General features: G+C 37.2%; 1 protein-coding gene across 6 annotated transcripts in view; it reads right to left on the bottom strand.

The window, feature by feature from the left end:
- Positions 1-25285, bottom strand: part of mib1 (mindbomb E3 ubiquitin protein ligase 1) — a 58170-nt gene extending 32885 nt beyond the window's left edge. For all 6 annotated transcript variants that reach the window (XM_014472665.2, XM_023334983.1, XM_023334986.1 and 3 more), the window contains exons 1-12: positions 24423-25285; positions 22084-22255; positions 20246-20375; positions 17829-17933; positions 16277-16343; positions 15616-15820; positions 14730-14913; positions 14086-14230; positions 13832-13965; positions 10002-10109; positions 9683-9880; positions 9388-9539 (exon numbers count right to left, since the gene is read on the bottom strand). In XM_014472665.2, the coding sequence (XP_014328151.1) occupies positions 9388-9539; positions 9683-9880; positions 10002-10109; positions 13832-13965; positions 14086-14230; positions 14730-14913; positions 15616-15820; positions 16277-16343; positions 17829-17933; positions 20246-20375; positions 22084-22255; positions 24423-24651 (1829 nt within the window). In that variant the 5' untranslated portion in view covers positions 24652-25285. The remainder of the gene's footprint in view (positions 1-9387; positions 9540-9682; positions 9881-10001; positions 10110-13831; positions 13966-14085; positions 14231-14729; positions 14914-15615; positions 15821-16276; positions 16344-17828; positions 17934-20245; positions 20376-22083; positions 22256-24422) is intronic.
- Between the last annotated feature and the right edge of the window lie 2711 nt (positions 25286-27996).

The raw sequence follows: 27996 nt of genomic DNA, 5'->3' as shown, positions 1-27996 counted from the left end.
CCTTGGCAATAAAAAAGGTGAGAACGCTTCAGAAAGATTACCTCCTCGGACTACATACTTCTTTATGTACCCATATGAACATATGAAAGCTATGGAATGTAAAGAAGTATGTATTCTTGGTGGGGTGCAAGTCCTCATTCTGAAAATGTGTTTTAAAGATATTTTGCTGCTGTTTTTTGATTTTTTGTGTCTATATAGGATAACAATGTAAAGTTAAGGGGAGGGCGGGGGGGAAAAAAGAATGAGCGCCAAGACTCATACATTAGCTATACTGTCTCTAGGCAGCTTCACTGCAGCAGTAATCGCTGTAGGGAACTTAATGCTTTCCCAAACTAGCTGACTTGGCCAATAAAAAGCTCTCATCCAAGATATAGCAACAATTCACTGGGTAATAACATAAGTTAGCATAAAAAGGTTGAAATCCCATCTTGAGCTTCTTTTGACAGCGTCATGTAGCGGTATTTGCCACCTATGACAATGTGGAGATTCCTTGTGACCTTGCTGTATAAACTGGGGCCTCCTTTCATTCTTGGCTGATTTTGCTGCATTATGGCTTCTGACAGTCAGCCAACTGCAACTTAGCACCAACTTCACTCAGCAGTGAGTGGTACGCAGCGTGCTGCTCCTAACTATTAATACCATAATCTTTTCCAGTGCTCCTGCAAGGCTCAAGCAAGGTGACTTGGATCAAATCTCCAACATTGCTGCTCCCTTTAAATTACAAAAATAAACATGAAACTGAAGGAGAGTAAAGATGCTGCTGATGAGGCAGAAAAACATGGTGCTGTTGCTGCATTGTGTGGATTATATGTTAACAATCTTAACTACAACTGCTCTCTGTTACTCTTGCCCTTACCCACAACCCCCACCCTGCATCAACCCTGCTGCCCTATGCACACCAGCCCCCCAACACCAACTCCCCTCCCTTTTTCTGAGTCCTGCTCTCATTGTTCACGTTTGCTATGCTTGCCAAATGCTTTGCTGGGCCGCATGGCAGCCAGATTAGACCATCAAAAAGTGACAATGCAGCATCAGGGTCAGCTCTGGCCTGTCAGCTGATTCCAATTGTTGACTGGTTCAAACAAAAAGAAAGGCAACTGATATGGGAAGAGGTACAGAGATAGAATTGAGGTGAGGGGACCGCAATAGCTTAGCATGCAGTTGTTTGCATGGTGAGCTATTCATATCTAGCACTTTCACCCACTCCGGCCCCCATTTCTCTGTCCTTTGCTCAGATCAGAAAACGAGGGACAGACTAACTTTAGCACACGTTTATTTCTCTTTAAAATGTTTTAGATGCCTTCATAAACACATTTTCATAACCATAACTTGATGCCAGGTTAAATAAAAGTTTCAAATTACCTCACTGCAAAAAGACAAAGATTTATTTTTATAGCTATGACAAAACTAGAGTAAACTATTTTTAGATATTATTTGAATTTGAGTCTGAAAAGAAAACTACGTTTTGTGTCAGGGTAGTTTACATAATTTTTTGTTTGACAGAAAACTGTAAAGAGACTACTTATATTTGTAGTATTCCTAATAGCTACAATTCTTTTAAGCGTAAATTAGACACGTTTAAGGTAAACTGTTTAGAAATCATTTTGAAAACAGACTTGATGGATTAAGTAAAGCAAAAAAAAAAAAAGGACAATCTATATCAGGGGTCTGGAACCAGCAGCTTTTTAGCCCCTCAACAGTGGCTTGAAATAACTTTGGCCAAAACTAAGAAGATGAGCATTATAAAGAGAGGTAATTAAGTTTTAGCTCTTCATTGATTTTCTATTCAATTTCTGCATTAAATTTCAACAACACAATTCAACTAATTGCACAATGAATACTTTTTGTTATCAGATTACATACAACTTGCTTTTTCCCTCCTCTTCATTTTTTTTAGAAATATCAAAAAAAATATATCCATTCCATTTGGTAAAAGTTTGTTTTTCTTACTTCTAAAACCTAAAATTATTAATATTGTTAAGTTAATTCACTTGCAACAATGTTTTTTAAGAGCAGGTATTGTAAAAAATGACAGCCATCTGAATTTTAGAGGAGCATACAAAGGTTGCAATTTTAGACTAATTCTATTTCGTGGCACACCATAAAACTGGTTTTTAAAGAGTTATGGTCACCAACCCCTGTCCTAGATGCACCAAATTATAAGTAACTCAAACAGTTGGAAATAAGTAAAAAGAAATTAGTTAGATTTACTGAGAAAATGAGAAAACCTAACCTGCAGATGCAAACTTAAAATAAAATTCTCACATGATGGTAATTGGACAATAAACAAAGTTCATTTGAACCTTTTATCCATTTGTTTGAAATGTCTGATCATTCAGCACTGTTTTCTGTAGAGAAACTCAGATGGGTGAGCCATGCCCAGCACGTTTCACCAGGCCCTCTCAATAGCCTTGACCTGCTGTCTAAGTGACAAACCCAGCAGATGCTGACATTATCAAATGCTTGGTGCTTGTCGTGCCCCTGGCTTTTGCCCTGTTATGGCCCTTAAATGAGTTGAGCAGCCCCGCCACCTGACTCTGGAGTGAATGTGTGTAAGTAAGTAAGCATGAATGTGCATATGCATGTTACAAATAGACCTGCCTGGTGTGCCATATCAAGCTGGCCTTATGTTGACCTCCATGCTGTCTACAAGCAAGGCTGTATATCGCTCAGCTGTCACCGGCCACTTGGAGAATATCATTTGTGCTTTGGCAGAAAAAGTCAATAATTAGAGTAGCAGACTGTGTTCATGGCCCTTGTGAAATGTGGTGACAAAAACAACTGAGATATTAGAAATGAATAGGTTCTGGTTAAAAATATATAAGTGTCAAGTAACTGTGACATTTAAATTAAATTAAGTAAATTAAATTAAATTAAAAAATTAAGTGTAGCAGTGACTTTTTCCGTGCTAGTGAGGGAGAACAGATTTTTTAGTTTAGAGTTACACTGATAAGGGCCAATTTTTTATTATTTTTTTCATTTGAAGGACTACATTAGACGAAAAACGTGGTAGGCCATCAGATTTAAACTTCCCTCTCTACCAAATAGAAACTGAAGTAATTGCAAGATTATCCCCAAAATATTTAGCAAAACGTAAACCTCACAAAACATGCACTAATGCTTATAATGCTCCCTATATGATGCATGTAATAGACAGATAAAAAACATTGATTTATTTTTGAATAAATGACCTGACAATCTCTAATCAGAGCTGAACCAGAAAAAAAATTGTCAGATTCCAATTGCTGGCCTAATAACTGGTGCATGTCTAGTTATGCTGCTGGATTGTGTCTAAATGTGCAAAAATATACAAGTAAAGCAGCAAGGCAACATGTGAAAAGTGATGTTTTTCTAAACAAGCATTGCCTGATGTTAGAATTCCCAAATCATTTTACATTCATGATGGATTTTCTTCAAGGAAACACAAGAGATCATTCAGTGCATGCATATATTGAGTCCTTTTCTGCAGTAAAAGAAATGTGAAATAAAATCCTGAGTTACTGTTCAAACTGAACACTCTACAAGGCAAATCAGCCTGAAGGACTTAAAAGAGTGGCTTAAATTAATGTTGGGACTTGACACCCGCAAGAGCTGCTGTAGGAACACAAGTAACAGAAGTTGTGTATGTACTTTTGCCTCTGCGTTTGTCTGTTGGCCGTCTCGGTGACCGGAGCAGCAGCGTGCTTGCAGCGGGGCCCATCTGTCAGAGTCTGTAATTGCTTCATGACTCCAGGACATTTGACTCAAGTGCACAGCCACAGATTATTATGATCTTTTTTTCTCAGAGAACATTTTCACAGTCTATGAAAGGGGCAAAACTTGGAAAAATGGCGAGGAAGATTAATAGACTGCATTGGAGGAAGCTCAGCTTGAAAACCTGTACCTGTGTATTATTGGTGTGATGGTAAACGGGGTGAAGGTGCTTAATATACCTGGGTGTCAGATAGGTTGATGAAGGCGAGTAAGGAAACTGAAATTAAGAGGGTGCACTATTGATCACGTCAGCTAGTGAGATGAGTGGTGAAATCTATTAAACTGCTAAATGTTCTTCAAATGTTAACCTATTTATGAGGCAAAACCTTTAAAAACAAACAAAAAAAAAATCTGAAGGTATTTCTTACCAACAGGTACTCTGAAACAATGCTTTGCTAAAGCTGGTAAAATGGAACCAAATCACCTCTTGAATGGATTTGGTCCCCTTCAACCAGCTGTAGCTATGCTTTGATGACTACAGGATCCACGATTGGGTTTGACACCTTCAACAGCGTAAGAACAGCACTATTATCATCTGGTATGCTTGGTGACTGTAACATCTGTCTTCTTTTTTTAATAATAAAAAAAAAAACACTGATCCACATGCAAAATTGAGTTATTGTCCTCTTTTCCTGACTGAGGGTCGCCTCTCTGCCACACCAGACTACAAACAGCTGTAACAGGGCACAGGCATCCAGCAGACACTTTGTCAGAAATACAACACCAACGTGTCTGTGTGAGAATGTATGAGTGTCCTGCTAACTAATCCACTAGCTAGCATGACTTTCATTAGATGTCAGCAATTCAAAAGCTTTAAACATAGACCAAACACACCAAACAGAGATTAAAAATAAATATTGTACATCTACAACAATAACGGATTTTTTTACAGTATAAAACTTTGGTTATTTCTTCAAAACAATTGTATGGGTAATGAAAATGTATATTACTCATTATTGGCTATTAACAATTACAATGCATCGTATCATTTTTATCATGCATTATATAAAACCTTTGTGAGAAAGCATATTTCTGAATACATGCCAGTTATGAAGAACATGTTAAGAAAGGTTCAAAATTACATCATAATTCACCTTTCTTAAATGTTCATCACATTCCAATGCCCATGACTGTATTTTCTATACAATTAAGATCCATTTTCCAACATCTCAACTCTGCTGCAGGCTGTTAGTTCTGGCATTACATTCCAAAAGCTTCTCTGGTTTAAACAGCACAGTGTGAAGGCTTGCAGACTCCTCCATTTCCTCATATAGGCCAATTACCCTTTGGGGGTTGTCTATATCAACCCATTTTAAAAGAAAGCTCAGAGCTGCACAGAAAATGCAGATGAGCAGGTATTACAAAGAGGTGGCACCTAAACGACTACCAAAAGCAGTGGCAGGACTTGTTTAAAGGCTATCTATGGATCATGGGATATTAATCTTTTATTTACAGTACAGTGGAAGCTACTGACTTCTGGCAGCCTGATGGAGAGACATAGATGAGGTTGTGTAAGCTGTGGCTATGGTGAATACACAGAACGCAATGCACAACTTAGATCATAAAGAAAACCTTTAACAGTTTAAAACTACATCGGTATTTACACTGTACTGGTGTATGTCTGAGTAATGAACGAGCTAAAGTCTGGTAGGACTCCCTGGTGAGTAGAGCTGATTTCTCTCGGTGTTCGGGACTTCAAGTTGAAAGATTCATTCGTCACCCACTGAGTTCTTCCTATGAGTCTTCTTCAGTTTTCTTTCCACTCTTGTATAACCCAGCCACAGTCTTAAAACAACTCAGCAGATTACACACGCAGACAACAGGGACGTTGACAGATTGTCTGCTTAAACCCAAATGGAAGAATTTCATGTTCATAACTAGCAATATTTTTCTAATTAAAAGACACCCTTGAGTGATTCATATCTGCCTCTGTGCTATCAGAGTTGTGTGTTAATGACTAAACTGCAAAAGGGATTTATTTTTACACCAATTTGAATTTGTTTTCTTACTCCATATTTATTTCTTAAATAAATTATGTATTTAATATTTTTATCAATGTTTCTTCTATAATTTAAAGGTATTTAAAACTGTCTTTTTGGGGGCCTTCTTTATAGATGCTTATGTATGTGTTACAACTGACTTGTAATAACACAGCGTTTGCTTTTTGATGCAAAATAATCTAATGCACATTTTAATTTGGGTTATTTTATTTGCTTCTTGTTTTAGACTTTTTTTGGCTCTAGTGGCCCTTATTTGATAGAGAAGTGACAGGACAGTTGGCTGTGTGAGAAAGTCGTTGAGGTCTTTGTCGTTCGTCCTCTGTACATGGGTCGCGTCTTAACCCTACACCACACCAGAGCATGCTATATATTTATATTTAATTAAACAATAACGTTAACATCTGTCTTACAATGACTTGTGCTTTTAAGTTATACTTGCTAATGCACTGTACTTTTGTTTTATGACCCCCATTGTATTTCTTAAATATTTCAAATTTTTATTTGAATATGAATTTTTAAAATCCAATTCGCTGTTTCTTCAGTGTAGCTATAGGGTAAAAAACTGATGATTTGTCTGTAACAATCATTATTTTGATAGAAATTTAACGTGCTTTGCTCCATTTTAACTTAATCTTTTAAACTGTTTTGTCAGCTTGTTTGGGGATAGATTCGTTATTAATCTTGTAAAGCACTTTGTCTTTACAGGATTATATGAATGGTGCAATATAAATAAAGTTTGATGGACTAAATAATATTTTTGACTTGTTTATGTAACGCATGCCAGAACAGCCTGTACTGATGGTTTAATTGAATGTTAAATGTTACAAGTAAATTCAGTTCCTAAAGTTAGTTATACTTCTTCTGTCAGTGGTCTTCACATGATAATCTCTATGTAAAGACCCTTGATTAGCACTCCACTCAAACTATTTCTTATGGGCCAACATCAGTACTTTTTAAGAAATATGATTCTATGGCAGAAATTCCTCAAACCAATCAATCGAAACAACTGTCTCTCCACTAAACACGTTTGGACCAGGAGCTTTCACTTGGACCTAGGGAGAGATTTGGGGGGCTTTAGGACTTGTAGACTCTCTCTCCAATATTGCAGCAGCTCGAGCGTGAAATAAAAGTAAATGGGAATACTGGAGATGGGGACATATATCTTTGTTTCTCTGAAAGCGAGGGGACAGAGTGTGGACTGAGGCAGGTAATGCACACACAACACAACCGAAGCCCTGATATAGAAAATGCTGTACTCCAGCACTTTTTGCCTGTAAATCAATGACTCCCACTGAAAACCAGCTTTCTACTGTATGTTCTCAAAGCTGCTTTGCTAAAACAAATTATGCACCCTCTGCTTTTAAATATCTACAATTCAAATTGGCTGTGTTTTACTCAGCCTTTCTTTAAACATTGCATAATTGCTTTTATTAAATAAACTAAATGATTTACAATACAGGTCAACTGAGAAGTCTTGAGCTTTATTTTTCTTCTTTGAGAGTAAAACTTTCAACAGGACCAACCTTGAAGCATTTTTTTCCACTGGAAAACCAATAATTTTGTCTGCAATGTGTATAAATCTAGACAATTTAGAAAAAACTTTACGTAGTCACTAAACTTACTCTGAGAATCTGATGGACTTGGCACGTTTTTTGCTTTTATTTTATCACAATGTCCCCACCAATGGGAGCTTTGCATCTCTGCCAATAAAAATAAACATAAAAATGTGGATATTTAGTGCAGTCACATAAAAAGGTTAAATATATATTACTGGCATGCACAATTTGAATGCATGGCACTTGAAATATAATATCCTGACAAATATTGGATCTTAGCAGTCCTGTGCAAATGCAGCATTACGGACACTGATATACTGTGCAGCTCAAGCTGCAACCAATTTAGGAAATTATAAGAGAGTATAAGTTGATATTATCAACATACTTGTTTAAATGTTAGTATGGATCAATAAATCGGTTAGTGTGCAGCAAGCGATGGTTTTGGATCACCTTTTCCACAGTGCAACAGATGTAGAAAGGAGCAATGAATCATTGCAGGTGATCCACCTTAACTCCATTAATTCTTAAGTCAAAGAGAATGTGGGTGTTTTTTTACAGACTAAATGTCAAACAGTAGTGATAAAATAAAAGAAAGATAAGATAAGATAAAAGAAAATAATTCCAAAGTATTTGTTTTACTGGTTTGGGACATGCCTGTATTGTTTGGTTTAGCAGATCCATGAAAGAGACTTGCACCACTAACATAGAGAAGAGGCAGAGTGCAGCTGCAAAACCAGCTAAGATCATACACCAGCTGTAACATTGTCAGGCAGAGCATGAAAGAATAAAATCAAATTATGTGTTCCTTTTTTCTCCCTCAAAAGTTGAATTTCCAGGCTAAAAAGGTGAAAAAAATGCTCCTATGAAATCAGACTTTAACCAGGAAAAGTTTGAGTTTTCTTACCAACCTCAAGCTCTCAATATGGCTGCCTAACAGCTCAACAGTCACTGCAAAATAATCTGAAAAGTTCTATAAATAATATATGGAATAATGGTGGAAAATGTATGCTAATGTGTGGTAAATCTAAAGCGCTAAGAATTAACCAAAAGAGCTGATCTTAATCTGTCAATCAAATCAAACTGTGGATGTTCAGAAGAGTTTCCCTCCTGAAGAACACACACAGAATGACAAGCATACAGTATGTCAAATGTTATAGCGAATGATTGCTTTTAAAGCTTTACATCTAAATCCATCATGTTAAGAGATCTCGAACAATCAGTCTCATTCAGATAGTCTCCTCTCTTAGCCACCTTTACATTCTATAAGTGACAAGAACAGGGAAAAAAAAACACAACCTGCCCAAAATAACAGCGACCAAGGACAAGACAAAATACTGCTGCAGAGAACAGCCTCCTCAGGCCAGCCTCTGCTCACAACACATGGTGAGGGACAAGCATAACAGTAAAAGGAAACTACAAATTAACTTTAAAGCCTATAAGCTAAACTACCAGTACTCAACATAACAGACCCGGCCATCTGTTGGCGTAATGGTGGCAGCCTTAAAGAATAACTTGAAATTAAATTGAGGTAACAAACAAAATGTCCCCAGTGAGGCAGCACAATTACACTTATTTAACTTTTAATGGTCTTACTTTAGAGCTTGAGAAGAATCTGTGAAGGAAAAATTCTCCTTCAAGAACTTAGTTTAAACGCTTCATTCAAAAGGAGAAGGATTCTTTAGAAGGAAGCAAATTGATCTTTACAGCAAATACAACACAGCGTCAATGGGTATACTGCCAGATATTCAAAAGCTGCTTACATCAGAGTCCATGTCTGTAAAAGAAGCTGATTAAGTAACAAATGAGTGACTCTGCAGTGAAAAGGCAGAGCGCTGTGGCTTTAAATTTGACCCTCCTTTTTGCATGAAGCTTGACGTTTTCTGCATTCCAGATACGACTCTGCTGTTTGTGCCTCAAACTCCACTGATTTTTGTGTTTAAAATTCAGCAATCAAACCAGCTGTTATCGAAAGCATCAAGCATTTAGTGATATCCTGAGGATTTAACCTCCTCACAGCCCGCCTAAATACGTCCTCATTACTCGCACTAAAACCGTTACTGCAGAAAACTGTCACATACCTGGGGTTTCCTCGCAGGGCAGCGTGATGTAAGGCATTGAACCCGTTGTTGTTAGTGATGGTGACATCTGCACCGGCCTCCAGCAGCACTGACAACATGTCATCTCTTTTCTTGCTAATTGCATCGTGTAGAGGTGTGTCACCTTCCGAATCCTAAAAGGGAAACCTTATGTTACTCACTGCCCCGTAAATAATCTATTTAAAACAACATTACTCTCTGCTGAACTGCCAAAATTTATCTCAAACCTCACTTATCTGATATTTCCTACTTTGAAAATGTATAAGGTGATAATTACCTGAAGACTAGGATGGCAACCAAAATCCAGCAAGGTTTTAACCACCTGTAGATGGCCCTTGTTGACTGCTATGTGTAACGGGGTCTGCTTTCGCTTGTTCCTGGCATTCAGGTCAGCCCCACCCCTGTGAAGCACCTCGATGACGGAGCCTTCATCGCCAAACGCTGCATGGTGCACCGCCCGGTCTCCGTCTTTATCCTGAGCACAGCCAAGATAGAGAAACACACATCATGTATTTCTCCCTTTCTTAGCTTTATGTTATTGCTTAAAAAATGCCAAAGTGCACTTTTTGGAATGAATGAACGTAGATTAAACCAACCTCGGCCTCTAGGTCTACATTGTGTTTCAGCAGCAGTTTTAGGACATCCACGTGGCCGTTCTGACTGGCCGCCTGCATAGCAGTGTGTCCCGCACACTGTCCATTCACCTGCAACCAGAAATATCACTACATTTCAATATTCAGTTTTAATCTTTGTGAACCATACCGATTGCTAAAGTCTTTCAGGAAAGTTCTTCTTTAGGAACCAAGAACAAAAACTAAACATCACATACGGGCGTCATCTTCCTGTCACGATTTCCATCTTTAACAGGTTTCCTCGACATCTGATGACAACCGAGTGTCAATATTTATAAATTTATAAAGTAAATAAATTTATCTCTTTAGTCTTTTTCAGCTTTTTATATTTTACTACTTCTGCCTATCCATATTTAGTTAATTTTATTTAATAGGTACTGCTATCAAATTCTAAGATGATATTATTTTTTTTGGCCCATCCAAATTTTCATTTAATTTTAACGAAGAAAGTCTCTAAACGTTTTTGATTTCATCATCAAAAATATCTAAGCTCTAGTTTATTTATCTTCTAATTAATTTAAATTTTTTAGGTTGTGTTTCACAATTGCAAATACAACTGCATCCAGATCTCTAATGTAGAACCGTTCAATAAATTAGGATATTACTGGAAAACCTATTTATTTCAGAAATTTTATTACTAGATGAAACATTAAATTTATTACACAAGCTTTTAATTCTGTTAATTATGATCATTTTCCCTTTCAAGTAATGAAAATATTACATTTAAAATTAGAATATTACACCAGACCAGTATTTCTTTAAAACAGAAATTAGATGAATTATACATATGTTTTCTACCTGCTGAAAGGTTATTTTACAAAGTACTTTTAATCTGACTCACAAGCGTCTTTTGAACGAGTATTCTGAATCTATTGAATATGACTGTAAATATTGTTTTTCCATTTGCACCGATCAAAACAGCCAGAGAACGGACTTAGCCAATTTCAGATTTTTGATCCCATAGATAAATTGATATACCTTTAATAAAAGAAAAAATGGTTTTAACTTCACTAGAAAAATTACATTTTTACAAATAGATCCAGTGTAAACACAATGCACTCACGAATCATAGTCAACCAGTTTTCCTTTAATCGGCTCTGATTAGTAATCAGCAGGTGAAAATATTTATACTGGAAGTCTATCATTGTATCAACCAACTGCATAGACTTTTATGCATTTCTTCATTTTGGTTTAATTAAAAAATTTAATCAGATACAGTATTAGGGAACTATGCTTTGATGCACAAATGGAAATAATCTTGTACATCATTTCTTGACAGCCTGGTACTTTTTTTTTCTCTAATGTCTTTCAGTCCTTAGAAAAAAAAATTAAATTTAACAGATCCGACTTGGGGAGGATACAATCTTTACCAGACAGAAAAAATCTGATCAGTGAATATCTAATTATTTTTTCACCTAGTTAAGCTATTATTCCATTGCTTGGCTTGCTCATTTGTCTTCAATCTCTATAAAATATTATGCATTGCATATAACAGCATGAAAAGTGTTCCATTAGTAAAATTGACTGATTGCTTGATTAATGCCTGAAATTCGCTGTTAGGAGATAAAGAGATTTGTGGGGTGTGTTTGCATGAGTAGGTGCGTATGCAAGGCTGGGCGTGCATCTTTCATCACCAACTGCAGCACTGCAAGAACTGAGAGCATAAATATTAATGTGGACTCCTCTGGGAGTCTCGAGACATCTCTTGTCCTGGCAGCCGAATCACTTGGCCAGACTCAGTGTGCTCAGCTTTAAGCAAATAATTCCACTGAAAGGCAGCAGGGCATCCGGCCAGCATTCACCAATGACACGCACATTCATTCACTCCCCTGGCCCGACAGAGGACAGAACCGCAGACTCAACGTAAGAATTTCTTTTTCCCTCTAGAAGACACTAGTTTTTGTCTTGTGGTAAATAAATTTTTTTTTGTTTCCCTGTACTGTGGGATGCATCAAAACATAATCCACAACCATGTGGGATTTGTAGCTCCCCACTTGAAAGCGAGAGTATATCGAGGTCTGTGCTGCATTGCACACCAGAGCTCCTTGGTCCCTCCACTGGGGCTGCCTTAACGTTCTTCTGACTGAGAGGAGTGCTGGTGGGAGGATTTATCCAGGGAGACACCAAGACTACTCAGTTGATGTAAAGAAGATCAGAAATTATGCATTTCATCTACAATTATCGATGTGCTCAGATCTGTTGCATTTTTAAAGAGAAAACATGGTGTTATTCTATCAAAAACGGCACAAGTCTTGTTGCAAAATGACTAATGTGTTCAAGGTCAAATAAGTCACAAAGGTTTTTCCAATATCGCAAAGGTCACAGCATCTAAAGTGCTGGAATACTTCAATGTAGGCAACAATAAACAGGGGCTTAGGGCATCTGGAAGGTTTTGTTGCAACATTACAGAAGCATGAGCGCCACTCATGATCACCGTCTGATGAGTCGAAGCCCAGGAGTTTCCTGATGACTTTGTCAGAAAGCTAAAGTAGGTGTTTTTAAGCTGGCGAATGCCTTCATTGAAGCTACAAATGCTGTCTGTCTCAGAATTTTTACCCTTGATAAATGTTTATGGAAATATTTAGATACATGTTTAAACAAAAACCATGCCTCCATGCGTTAATGTGCCAACTTTGAACAGTCGACCTATTCTTGTAATTTTTGAGCGATTTTTCTTCTTCCTGTTTTAATCACATTAACTTGCGTAGCTTTGATGTCAATAAACTGAACGTACAATATGTAAATAATACTGTTAATCTACAGAGGTGAAACAGTTCAGCATCATCAGAGTGCTTCATTTTATTATTGTAATACTGGAATTTGAACTTTATACATGTATTTACAACTTTAAAGTACAATTTATTGTTTACCTTTTATTTATCATTTTAAAACGTCATTTTTCTAGTGAAGTTTAAACCATTTTTCTCTTTTATTAAAAGTATATCAATTTATCTATGGGATCAAAAATCTGAAATTGGCTAAGTCCGTTCTCTGGCTGTTTTGATCGGTGCAAATGGAAAAACAATATTTACAGTCATATTCAATAGATTCAGAATACTCGTTCAAAAGACGCTTGTGAGTCAGATTAAAAGTACTTCTTGAAAATAACCGTTCAGCAGGTAGAAAGCATATGTATAATTCAGCTCACATTTCTGATTTAAAGAAATACTGATCTGGTGTAATATTCTAATTTTAAATGTCATGTTTTAATTACATGTAAGGGAGAAATCATCATAATTAACAGAATTAAAAGCTTGTGTGATTAATTTAATGTGTTTCATCTAGTAATAAAATTTGTGGTATGCAATTAATGCAAAAATTAAAAACACATAAAACCAATTTTTGTTTTTTTGGGGGGGGGCCTGGAGATATGTAAAATATCTAAGTTGTTTCAGACATCTTTGATCACATGTGGTCATCTGGGAATATTTAGCAAATTTGTTTGAGATTTTCCAGACCTTGTAAATCTTGTAACCTCATTGTTATTGACCTAAACATTTGAATCATATGTTTATTAATGTACAAATATGCATGTCTTTGGAACCCATACAAACTTTGACTATGTAAATGTGTGTTGTATCTCTACTGTTAAGAACATAAATGTATTAATGGTTGCTATATAAATAACAAATAAAAAATGTATAAAAAGAAAAGCGGGTGTGGTTTTACAAATAGGAATAAAATAGATTGGACAACACAAACAGACAACATTTTTTAGATGAAAATTTGTCCTTTTGCTTAATCGAAACAGTTTTTGATAAATTAATCGCATTAATAATCACAGTCCTACTTACATCCACATCAGGTCTCTTCAAAATGTCCTCCACTTTAGCCAGGTCTCCATTAGCTGCTGCCTTGACCAGCTCCTCATTTATGTCCCCGGACTCTTGCGTCTCGAATAGTTTCTTCAACAACTGAGACAAACGCTCTGGGAAAACAAGTGGAAACAGAGATTGATTTTATGTAGGTGCCAGAGAAAAAGAGAGAAGTGAGGACAGAGGACTAATATGATACTCTCCAAGCGACAGCAGTGCATGTTCACATGTACCTCCAGAGGCATTGCTGACAGCAGAGCCGGAGGGGGCGATTTTGGTGACAGCCGCAGGATTGTACGTCCAGGAAGTCCCACAAACCTCGACCTTCAGGTCACTGTCAGAGTAGATCTGCTGCACACGGCCCACCTTGCCCAGGGTCTATTTAAAAGTGTTGTGACAAACTCATTAGTGTTTGAAGTGTAGCTGTCTTCAGGCTGTGCATAAACGTTGTGTGTTACAGAGTCTGTGAAAATTAGGGAAAAATCAAAGAAAAAAAAAAAAGAAGCGAAACCAGCAGCACAAAATGGACTGAGCATAATCATCCAATTTCAAATGACATCATCTTGATAATAGCTATATAGGAGAGCTCCTCACTGATGATGTTAAGCTGGGTCGGGCTGACCTCAAGGATATTATCAATAACAAGGACTGCTACTATAGGAGAACCAGCAGGCAGCAAACAGCCCTGGTTAGCGATCAAAGCTCAGCAGCTATTGAGAAGAGTCAATCTGGCATAATGGAGAAAACGAGCATAAAATGTGTCTTTCTGGGAAACAATTAATAAACATTATAAAATGGAGACAGTAACGTCAAGCTGTGAGGAAAGAAGGAAGACGGCAGGGTGTCTGGTTTATTCTAAAGAGTTTGTAAAAAGTACCGGCAGCATGGCTTCAGCCCACTCGCCATGGCCTCTTTGGAGCAGCTTGATGCGGTCGATGTCGTAGCAGATCTGGACCAGGTCTCCCACATGGAACTGGGAGTTTCCTCCTTCTGCTCCGGCTGTAACTTCACCACTGCGCACTACGTTGGCCTTGGTTAGCACTGCTGGGTTAAATGTCCATCTGTAGAAACAAAAGATGCTTTAGAATAACACAATTAAAAATCACACAAGTAGTACATGTGACTTATGGGTCACAGAATAGAAATTCTGAGCAAACATTTTGTAAAAAAATAATCTGAATCGATAAGAAAGATCTCAAGCAGATTGTCATGACAGCAATTTTAAGCCCATTAAAATGAAGCAATCTTTTAAGGAATGAGCCAATAGATCCAGACCCGATTCTTTTTCTGATCAGTGAACGCAACATCCATAAGCCCTACTAGGCAGTGCTACCATTAGTGTAGATGCTGTTACTGAGGGAACGAGACTCAAATTTAGCTGTATCCACTAACAATGAGGTGATTAAAGTAAAGTAAGAAGCTACTTAAAAGAAAACACTAGTTTTATTACACTATATCCGTGTATCAATCAGGCTGCTAAGGATCAAGAGATATAAACTTTCAGCAGATAACAACAAGGCTGTATTTGGTGCACAAATTACTAAGATGCTAAATGAAGTTAAGAATCTCAACTCTGATCTTTTTATAACTCGTAACAATCATAAAAGTCCGCCTGCTCACAGCAGAGAAACTTGAGGACGTTTTGCAGTATCTGGCTTTAAGTAAAAGAAGGTCCGTAAAATTCAAGACATGATAAAGTATAGTTTTGTTTGCCCCACTTCCTAATAACGAGTAAATCTAGGCCTGTCTTAAGCTGTACTTGCCTGTTCCCACTGGGGTACTGAACCACAATATCATGGTCCTCATCGATGCCACACACGGTGCCTGTGGTTGTGAGCGTCTCAAACATGCCATCGGTCCATCCCCCGTGGCCATGCTGGAGGGACTGAACAATCTCTAAATCCAAATCAATGTTGACCAGGTCTCCGATCTGAAGACCACCCGGATTTCTGTTTCCATTCTGCTCACCTGGGAGGCAAAAACAACTTTAAATTTATCGATAAACTAAATGCATTAATAATACATGTTGCACTTCAAGCTTTAAGAGTCTGCAGGTGACCTTAAAGAGAAGTATAAAAGAGATCAATAAAATATACTGGACTGCTATTTTACATAAACTATACACCACACATTTTTCTGCAATACCTAAAATAACAATATCAAACTTAATGAGTGAACTGAATTGCCCTGTAGTATCCTGTAGTATTAGAGAGAGAGTTTATTTAAAGCACAGTGAACATGGATCATATTCACTGTGTTCTACATTTTGGGACCAACATGACTATGCAGTACTGCCATCTAGTGGCTAAACAGATACAGGTGTGAGTAAAACTGCCCTAATGCCCTTGAATTCACTGCACCAGAATAAGAGGTGAGAAATTTGGTGCAATAATGACGATAGACACACATCAGTGGCTAACTTACCTAAAACAGGACAATGGTCTCTGTAAAACGAGCCTCCTTTGGCATCCTGGACACATTTCAAGTCCGACTGAGGGGAATAAAAAAAAATGAGAACAGTAGAATAGGTTAAATATGGATATAATGCCGTACTAGCATTGTTAATAAAGTAGAAAACCAAATCTACACAGCTAGGCTACCGTGACACAGAGTTTGCATATGCCAACAATATCAGTGCCCTGCGGATAAGGTTGGGCAGTGGAACAGAACAGGTACCAACAGAGAGCTTCAGATCATTGGTGATGACTCAGATGTGTGTAACCTTTGTGGCAGAGTTAGAGGGCAGAGATGATCATAGGATGAAACACCAAATTACTGAATATGACAAGTCTCGACAAATAGCCCCAGCTGCAGATTGAGAACTGCCGTCCTGTAAATTAGTATTTTCCCCCTTAAAGATTTACTCTGTTCTTGCTTTTTTGTCACACTGAAACCCTTCAGGTAATCACCTACATTTTAATTTCAGACAAAGATAACCCGAGGAAACACAAACAGCAGTTTTCAATAATTTAATTTGTTAAAAGGTGAAATGTCATCTAAACTAGTAAAAACATATTGCATCCTTTGCAGATACTTAACTGAGATTCTTTTTCTGAAATGCTATGCGAGTTGGAGGCCAGATGGATCGGGACACACATGTTCAACTTTGGTCTCGTCAATCCACAAATGAATTAATCCAAATGCCTTTAAGATTATCAAGACAGTATTTGGCAAATGTGAGTCAGGCTCTTGTGTTGTTAGCCAGCAGTGGTTTTCATCTGGGAACTTCCCCATAAGGCATAATTTTTGTTCACTCTCCATCTTACAGTAAAACCATGAATACTGACCACCAAATGAGGCCTGCAGGCGTTTTGATATTATTCTGGGTTCTTTTGCCAGCTTCTGAGTCGTCAAAGCTCTCCTAGAATAAAATTTGATAAGCCTGGAGCTCCTGGGAAGATTAATCACTGTTCCACTTTTTCTCCAGTTGTGGATAATGGTTCTTATCATGATTTCCTGAACTTCCAAAGCCGTAGAAATGACTTTATGACTTCTTTAAAACAAATAAATATCAAACTATCAAGATGGGAAGCCTGTTTTAAGCCTTACTCCAGAGGCAGATGTCATCTCCATCCCTTAGAATCTATTAGAATAACAAAGTAAAAATCTGTCATCCAACGAAGAAACCCGATTGGCCATTTTGTAAAAAAGCAAAGCCACCCTCCGCCAATGAAAAGAGGGCTTTTATTTGAGACACGTGTGTAGCTGTGGCCACAAAAACCTGAAAGTTGACCTGCATGTTCACTTGATCACCCCCCCAAAGGAAGCAAGAACAGATTGCTTTTCTCATGCAGATCTCTTCTCCTTCCATCTGCCTGCACAATGGCTCCTTACACATTCAGTCTGTGTGGCTCTCACAAAGGCCTGGCAGCAAAAGAGGGAGACCTCATCCCTGTGGTCAAACACAAAAGCCCCCTAACAGCTGTTCTTTTAGAAAACTGATGGAGACAGTGAGGAAGACAAGCGGTTTCCTCACCATTCCTTCGAAGCCAACTCTGTACAGGTTCTTGGCCCCGTTGTCCCAGATCACATAGGCGGCGCTGTGAGGGCTGGCGGCACTCCAGTCCTGGATCTCAGTCACCTGTGGAGAAGAAAAGCTCAGCTCAGCTCAGATAAAGATATGACACTTGGGTGTTTTAATTTTTTACAAAGCTTAACAGATTTGGTGTTTTAGACGAAAACCCTGATCTATTCTATTGATTCTGGATCCTAATCACAGTATTTTCACCACTCTGACTCTCAGTACCTCTTATTTGTCTATAAATATTTAAGCTGCACTCAAGTAACAGCATGAAAATTTTCTAAAAATGTGTTTAGCTTTAGTTATTTTTTTTATTTAAAAAATATTCACATTCAGAATTCAAATATCATAATATATTCATATATTTTTTTACAACCATTTGAAAATGAGGTAGGCAGAAGTACAAACTTATTTAATCCTGACCCCTTTCTTTTATGTCATATTTTTTACCCATTATTCTTTAAAGAAAAAAAAAAAAAGGAGAAAAAAATATCTGATCATCTTTATTTATTACACACACTACTAAACATCATGAAAAATCACCAATCTATATATCATGTTGGGAAATGGTTCTTAACTGTTAGCCTTTTGACAAGTAAAAACATTGTGTTACTGAAGGCATAAATAACCAATGAGCTACACGCAGAGGGCCACAAAATCTATTTAAAATTTGTTAAACAATGTAAAGATAGATTTCCTCTCTCCATCACCAGCAGTAAATTGCTTTCATAACAATATGAGGAGTGTCGAGAGTTAAGTAAATGAATTCTTTAATTAAATAGCTCGCCTTTCGTAAATACTGAAACCCAACTTTAATTACTTTAAGGCCGCTTTCCGAGCAAACTGATTAATGGGCCTTAAGATTTAATATTCATGCTAACCTAACGGCAGATTTTGGCTGCAGGAGATGTAGCGGCGGTTTTCTACACAGCATACTGCTGACAGCATCATAAAACACTAATGAGATGTGTCATTAAATAACAGTACAAAATTATGTATTACATTGAGGGGCTGTTAAACTGAATACTCCAGAGTCTGAAGACTCAAATACAAACACTAGTTAGTGTAAGGAAAAAAATTAACAAAGATATACACATGATATAACAAAGATATATTGGACTATTTTCTAATGATGTGCAGGATTTCTGCACTATCCAGAATAACATGTAGTTTTAATCCCTTGTCACTGACATTATTTTATTTGACTCATTATTTCTATGAATCATTTTACCGTCTTACATTTTTAAGCACATTGAATATATTCAGTTTAAAATTGTGTCTTTGTGCTCATTTCGGGTTCGCTCTCTGAGCTACAATTTCAAAACAGTCATACCAGTTACTGCATCTGATTCACTGTCAAATGAGTGATTACAATCTGTAGTGATCAAATGTGTTGGAGTACATTTGTTACGTTTTGTGAAGTAACATGATGAGCAGCAGAGGAGACAACATTCAATGGCTAATGATGAGTCAGAAAAAAATAATCGACCCTCAAGAATGTTTTTTTTTTTTTTTTGGGCTGCTACATTTTACCCTGAATATGTTTTTATGAAGATGCTTCACAAAGACTGTTGGAGACATTGTAAAGGAAAAGAACAAAATAAGTATATTTACGTAATAAGATGTTTTCAGAGTAAAATTATTTAACTGATTAAAAAAAATCAACCGATGAATTAGTCTGGAAAAATTGTAGTTATACTTTTCTGTTTTTCTATGTAAGCTGTCCTCAAATAACCTCTACAACCAAAGCTTTCTACAGATACTAAAAGATATACAGAGCCAATGAATTAGGCAATATGTTTTGCACTGAAAGCTTTATGCACAATAGAATTGAAAAATAGTCCCTTATTTATTCCCAGTGGGGCAACTCAAACAAAAACACAAAATACATGTAAGTTAAAATGTGGTATGATGATATACGCAGGGTTTCCTTGTGAATTCTAATGATAATGAGATTAACTCCAGTTTCTAAGTTTTAATTCCACAGCAAAAAAATATTTTTTTTGGTTAAAATGTTGGTTAATTTTGCTCTATGATACAAGCATTGTGGCACTGAAACACTTCAGGGCTATGCAGCACCACAAAGAATTTGCTTTTTTGATTCTTACTGGTTTGCTTTAGCGTTTATTTGGGGTTCTGTGAGGGTTACACTAGCATCTAGCCCAGGCAGAGCTCTTCCTGTTTTGGCTAAAAACATATATTTCAATCAAATCACATCCTGTGGCAGAAATTTGTTTTTTCTGCCAAAGGTTGATTGACCCAAGAACTCTTTGAACCTTCCCTTGGGGACTCACACGATCAACTATAATTTTAGAGCAGAAAGCAAAACAAAAGACACTAACCGAGCTGAGGTTTAGCTATTTGTGTCTTACCTTTCCTCTCCTCGCATTGCCTCCATCTTGGTCTTCCCATTGCCAGTCCACTCCTCTAACAACTCGGCCACCAGCAAAAATCCCTCTGGCTGTGATTTTCTTTGACTTCCGGCGCGACTCCAGAAGTACTCTGCTCAAGTGTACAAATAGAAACAGATGATTAAAAAAATACTATGTTTACTTGCACACCTGACACTAAAGAAGAGCTGCTTGGTTATGGCTGCTTTTGTATTTTGCACATTTTCCTTAAGGAACAAAAATTTGGCATCGCTAAAAGGACAGATAGACTTATCCTGCTCAAATAATTTGTCTCAAAACTTCAGCTTTGATTAACTTGAAGTTCCTAAGCAGTTTCTTTTTCAACAGTTGCTGTAAAACATTTAATGAGGTGCACAACAAACACACCCCACCAGACATCAGGAAGGTGGGGAGACCTCCAGTGCCCCCGGTGCATTATGCAACGTCTGCCTCGGGGGAAATAAAATTGCACTCTTTTGAAAATAAGGCTGCCAGCTGCTCAGCTTTGTGCTTTATTTATAAAATTATAATAAGCCAGAAGTCTAGATCACTATTCCAACACTGATGGTCAATATAAAATTCAAAAATAAAAGATAATTAGAAATGAAACTTCTTTTAAAAGGTCCAGATAGCAACTCATAGCAACTGAAGTCGTAATAATGAAATTTGCCCCCAAAAAATATTTAATATAAAAGTAATGACCAGAAGAATAGTTTCAGTTTTTAAATTAAATTACAGAAATACATACTTTTTCCAATAAGGTGTTCATTTACTGAGAGATACTTGTAGTGTTTTTGGGAGTTATTGAAGCTATAATAACCAGATTATAAAAGGAAGTCAATATTTCAAACCAATGTCAAATCATTTGTCTCAAAACTAAAAATTCAAATATTTAAAAAATATCTGAATGTCTATTTTAAAAAAATATTTGAATGTTTAGGGACTGTAAACACATTCTTCTAAAAAGCAACTACAAAACTATTTTTGGAAATTTGATTTTTATTTTACATACAAGCTGCTTGTGCTGTAATTTTTGTTCTGAATAATGCTGCCTCTAAACTGCTGTCTGTTTCATATGATCCATTAAATCTGCTGAAACATGAGAAAACTAACAGATTGCCATTCAAACTTCATTATTACAAAGTGCTTAAAGAGAATGTAACTAGACTTTTTCACTGGTTTGCTTAAGATTGGGAGAACCCAGAAGGCTAAATCTACATCAACATAAGAAAATAAGATTAGGCAGTTAACAGCGGAGGTTCAGCAAATAAACCATAAATGTGTTAAAAGGCTAAAGATTTAGTAATTCACTGGGATTTATTAAGAATCTTTATAAATGATTTGAAGATCATTTTAAACCGCAATGTAAAACTTGCCAACCTCTATAAATAATCTCAAGTCTTTTAATTTATGCTTAATATCCCTAATAATGGGCATGTCATGATGAGTGTTACAACATGGCTGCACACACTTAGAAAAGTCATCAACACTAATAAAGAAGGCTCAATCATCTCACATAAAATATCTAGAAAAGTTAACATGAGATGGATTTTGTTTTTACTATTAAAGGCTCTGAATCTTAAAATAAGACTAAGCAGTTGCCTGGCAACTGAAGGTTAGGAGCATACAGACAGATTTCCATTGCTTATTATGTAAGCATACAAAAAGGCTTCTCAAATGTTACACACTCACATAAGGTAACAAAGCCAGAATGAAGCTCTAAATGGTCCAACTGATCATAATGAAAGGCTTGCATTACTTGTTTAATCCACTTTATCTATGGAAAAGTCTAATGTAGCAGACAGCAATACAGAACAAACCTCTCGCTGCCTGGGGTGGTGATCCTGTAGAATCGGTGTCTCAGGTGATGCTTGTCTCCATGGTAACAGGTTGTGCAGAGGTCATAATTGGTGCACTCTGCGCATTTCCAGCGAATACCAATGATTGGCTGTTGACGACATGTGTCACACATGGTTCCATCATGCTTGATACCTAAGGGGGAGTTTGTATTTATAGGTTAACCGGTAGAGATTGTAGTGTGTGTGTGTGAGTCCACTTCTGCACTCTGTCAGAACAACAATGCATGCATTATGTAAAGGGCACAAGTTTTTAGGGCATGTTTATAATGTGCATAGTATCATAGTATTTAATATCTTAGCTCCAGTTTTAATAGCAAATAATTGCGATCATGTCTGACAGGCTGCTTTCGCAAACTATAATGGTTTTCTTTTGCAATGTGACTCATCCTTTAGAATAACAAATAACTACAGACAACTTCTACTTTGCCTCTGAATAAATTATACGGTTCAAAACAAAAGGTCATTATCGCTAGTAATTGGGAGTGTAAACAGAAGACATTCAAGGTATAATAATGTTGCATTTTTTTATTTTTATTATTATCATGGGGCAGTTACTATAGTCAATCTGTTCCAACATTTTTAAAAGTTGGAGTTTCAAAACTGCTTGAATTTTTTTCAGATATGCTGTTGTTCCTTTCAGCAGAAGCTGAAAGACAGCTACTTAACTTTCAGAGACAAACTACTACCTCCGTCTGCAACACGTTTTCCTCATTTATGAGTTATAAGGCCTGCAATTGAAAACTCATAATTAGTCAGAATGTGAATCAGCTGGCTGGATCGCAAAGAAAGCCAGACATCTTTGCAGCCTGGAAAAATCTGACCTCTAATTTTTACTCAAAGCTATCATGAAAAAAAGAAACTCACAGCAGCAGAGGCATACTTTGATTGACTTTGAACTCCCATGTGCCCCCACCAAAAATAAATAAATTGTTCTTTACCGCATCACATTTCAGTTAACTTTTATACCAGTTCTATGACAAAATATATTCTCTAGAAGTATGTTTGGGTTTTTTTATTAGTATTATTTTACATGTTGTGTGTTTTGTGCTGGATGTTATTTTAAAGTCCTAGTTTGTCCAGAAGGGCTGACATCCTCTTTACCCTTTGTCAATTGTTTCTTAGAAACAGAACATCTCAGCTGACTCTGGAGAGCAGAGGAAGGGCTGGGGCGAATGGCTCTGCAACCCTTAAAACTGAGATTTTATGAGGACGCACTTGAATATGAAGGGAGTGGTGGTGTTCTTGCAAATACACTCGCTGCTATAAATATTTTCTCTGTTACCACATTTCTAAGGGCACAATAACCATTCATGCCTATAATCAAGTGTTCCAGCGTATTGCATATGGTAATGTTGTCATTAAACCACATAAATGTAGCCAAAATATGTCATTTAGAAGTTTTGTTGTGATTATATGTAGCTTGATGGTTTTCTTACTGCCATCACAACATGTATGGGTATATTAAATCATGTTTATGTGATTATGTGTCAACTTCTTGACAGAATAACACCTTCTCATTAAAATATTTTAACCACTACTTTAAGTAAGTGCAGAAATAAGGGGGAATTTAGAAATAAATGTAACAATTCCGACTATTTTCAGTCTATAAAACAGGATCAATTGATTTTGAAGCAGCAAAAGCAGTAAATGTGCATCTCTATTATGATGCATTTTTCTTCATTTTAAGTATACTTACAATGGCATTTACTTTCTTTTACACATAATTAGTGGTGTAAAAGTAAACTCAATGTAAAAAAAAATCGAAGTCCTGCTTACTCTGTGGTTGCACTAAGCAACTTTGATGTTCTTGTTTGAGTTGACTAGAAATCAAATAAAAGCTATTGGTTTATACTTTGATGCATTAATAGGGATAATTTTTCCATTCCTTCAATTTCATTTGGATTTCAAACAACTACATCTACCAAAACAAGCAACAACACATTCTTTCTTTTTTTTTTATCTGCAGCACCAGCAAGGACAGTCTGATAGGCGAACCTCCAGTTTTTAGTCTTCAGCGATATCCTGATATGGACATTAGTAGCTAGCCACTAATTAATTGCGTCTTGTAAAAGAATAAAACTTAAAGCAAGTTTTCTACAGCAACAAAACAACGTATATGCGCGCACAATGCAAGTCATTGCCGCCGTGTTTATTTGTTGACAATTTACATTCACAGAAATGAAGGCTAACCGAAGAGAAGGCTAAAGAATATTCCTTCTATTCACCAAAACTCAACTGTTGCACCACACGCCTCTCAGCGTCAGAAGTTCAGCAAAAACAATTCAACACATAAAAGTTACCTGTTGGAGCACTGTCTAAAATTCTTATGTCGTAAGCTCCAGAGCAGCGGTAGTTGGCAGCAGTCCCGTTATCCCAAACAACGACCACTTCTTCAGGACTTTCGAAACTCCGGACGGTGCCGACATGCCCCTCTCCACCATCCTGTTTCCCCCACTTCCAGTCGGGTCCGCGGACCACTCTGGCTCCGACTCCTTCCATCATCGCCCGGTTGTTCCTGCCGGTGGTCATTTACGAAAAGAGCTCGCAAAGACAGCACAACAATTCTTCCACGTTAGCGAGCTAGCAGGCTGTTAAGAGCACTGGGTAGGCAGACAGTTTCCCAGTGGAGGGGAAAGCAAGTCCAGACAGGAAAGAAGCCGGAGAGAAAATAAAAAAAGATCCACAAAAGCTAACCTGCTGGCTAACCCAAGGAGGGTGCTGGTGATCCTTTACAAAAACTACAAGCTAACGTTATCTACAAGTCAATACTTGCTGTGTGCTATCATCGAGAAGGAAAATCTTAACCGTCCGAAAACACTATTCAGCAAGCATATGTTCAGTTTGCAAACAACTACTCAGTTTTCACCTCCCCTTCAGTTCACACACATTAAAGCCACCTCTTCAACTTAGCAAGCTAGCGAACACAATGCTACAAATAGCAATGCTAACAGTACAATTTCTCCTGGATCCTCGTCACTGAGAGCGAATGTTCTCCTTTTCGTGGCTGTTTATCCGTATCGTTACTTTTAAAAGTGAACAAAAAACATCCAACGGGTTCTCCTTTTTTCGCTCCAGCCCGCTCCATGGGATCAAGTCAGAGTGTACGCGTCGCCATTATTCTCAATCACCGTTCGAGCCTCAGACGAGCAACAACTAGCTACGGAGATGCACGATGAAGCACGAAGACGAGAGCCGAGCCAGGACCGCCTGTTTGATGTGGAAATATGAAGAATGACGTTGAAATACATCTACAAGCTGTGATTATGCCTTTTCAAGGGTAATTAAAAAGCATATTTAAAATATTTATTTTATACAATCCCGGGCGTTTCCTAACTATGTGCTATACATGTTCAAAAGTATATATATTTTTAAATAAAATATATGGGCCTATTTTAAAATATAACAAAGGGGTAAGTTTAATCTCCTTGTCAGTTCTAATATAGTTGACACCACAGCCATTTTTTTTATTTTAGCAAAGAGTAGAACGCTACATAAGGTCCCACTGTGACTTTGAGATATCTACATCCGCTTAGAACGGTTTAGATGGATTTTTTTTCTGTGTGCAACATTATGAGTAATTTGACTCACTTCCCCAGGTTACATGGCATGGGGAACAAAGCTTCTGTTTGTACCTCAACATAATTTTCAATTTCAATTGCTTTCATCATCTAGTTAGTGACAACTGGTCCCCAACTGCTGTGTAACATCTCTGTCTGCAACTCCTACAGTAACTGTGTTCTTTAACATTCCCTAGATATGATATTCTAATTAAAATAAAAAGTATGGTATTTTTAAAGTATGGTGATACATATCACAAGGGCTAAAATATATGTTTCTATGTGATAAACCTGTGGGTTTTCATAGATACTTTAACGTTAACTTAGACTATTTGGTTTTTAAGCAAATCTTAGGGGAGTATTATGTCAAATTCACTTTTCTAGTTTTAGCAGCATGTTATGTTACTCCCTCATCAAAAATGCCTAAAATGTTATTTAGATTCTTTTATGCATGTTTGAGAAATTTTTGAATTTCCCCTTCAGCTATTCAGAGGTGCCCAAACGCTTGCTCTCACTAAGTGCAGCCTGTTTCCACAAAGCTCCTATAGCTGAAGTCTCCAGCCGAGCTTCCACATCACAGAGCATCCCTTCTCCTTTCCCATTCGGCCCCACCATATAAACATCAGCAATTCACAAGCACCTGGTGAAACTGCTTGTTTCCTCAACCTATCATAGAACTACGCACTCCAACACACCTATGAATGTTTGTAATCGTCTCAATGGAAAGTCAATGATGATTAGGTGAAGAGGGCCTGTTGAAAAAAGCAGGAGCTTCTTAAAGAGACAGAAGCAAATTTCAAGATATAAAATTGTGAAGTCAATTTTCTTTTATGTTATGTTTGATACATGCTGCAATTTTATAATTGATCATACATTTTTACATTTTAAATTATGGTACTCAAACAGAGGTAATACAACTGGTTAAATCATTTCTGTGTTTGTGCTTTTGCCAGTAGAACTTTTTATGTTCACTGCAAATAAATTATTCCTTAGTTGCTTCAAATCAGCCAATTAAACTTGTCCCTTCCTTGCAGACTATGAAATTTTTATTGAAAAGAACTCCCAGACCAAATGAGTCAGAAGACTAGACTTCCCTCCACGTTGTATTTACTTTTCTTTTAGTAGCAGAGGTCAAATGTAACCAAAAGACTAAAAAGAAAGCCTTTGTGCGAGTCAAATTAAGCACTACTAACATTCCACTAATTCAAGCAAATGAAGATGTAAATCTTTGTGATCCATTGATGGCTTGTTGGTGATGGGCTTGTTACAACCCCTCCCCAAGACCACTAAGGGTAAATTCTGGCACTGGGTGTAACACAAAAATCAGTAATCTAAACAGTTGATGTCAGTTGTAAAAGATTTATTTTACAGTTCAGGTAAAACCTCAGTCACAGGAGGCAGCAGAAAAAACAGGGAAGCTTTAAGCTTCAGGGTCTCCGAGGCCAAAACAATAAGCAAAACACCCCCTTTTAACTATAAAATAAATAGAGGCTTCCTAGAGGAGAGCTGAAAAAGGTACAAAACCTGAATCCCTGGCTAACCACAAAACAGGAGAAAACAGTTAACAAAAAAATGGCAGAAAACCCCTACCAGCTTCCACCGTGAATAGAAACACACTACTTTAGTTAAACACTGGATTCTTCACAATATGCTCACAGCAAAATCATTCAAGTCCCCACAAACAGTCACCAGACAGAAAAAATCACTTTAGATCAAGGCCCAGGGAAAAAGGGATCTGACATTTCTGGCATGAAGCTCTTTATGGGGTGGCTGACGAGCTCCAACACACTGCACCTGTGGCAGCCAGGTATTCAGCCGCCCCTAGAGGTCAGTGGCTGTAACATGGCTTAACTCAAAACATCCCCAAATCAGTTATTTCTTTGGGCCCCACATAATCTTGGGCAGGCTCTGACTGAAAGTCATAAATACGAATTTGATTATAAAATTATAATAATAAACAAATAAAACAACTAATATGTTGAATAAAATACTTAGACTTTATCTGAGAGGAATATATAAAACTTCTCCTCATTACATTGTATCTTATGTGCACAGTTAACTTCTAAGGTTTTAGCACAAGACAACCCAGTCTCTGTGGGATTGTAATGTTGCCTCAAGGCCCCTTTGGATTTCAACACATTCTCTGTTAATTAAATTACAGTGGATTACCACACGGTGAAGCTGGAGCATTTGGGTCCCTTGTGAGTCTGCAGACACAGGGGCATTACTAGCTGTGTCATCAGTTTTAACTGTGTCCTACCGCTATATTTAATCGATTCATTTATTTATTAATTTTCACTATCAAAATCAAAAATAT

The sequence above is a fragment of the Xiphophorus maculatus genome, chromosome 6, assembly GCF_002775205.1.
Source record: "Xiphophorus maculatus strain JP 163 A chromosome 6, X_maculatus-5.0-male, whole genome shotgun sequence".
Lineage (NCBI taxonomy): Eukaryota > Metazoa > Chordata > Actinopteri > Cyprinodontiformes > Poeciliidae > Xiphophorus > Xiphophorus maculatus.
This window is presented reverse-complemented; position numbering and strand designations above follow the sequence as displayed.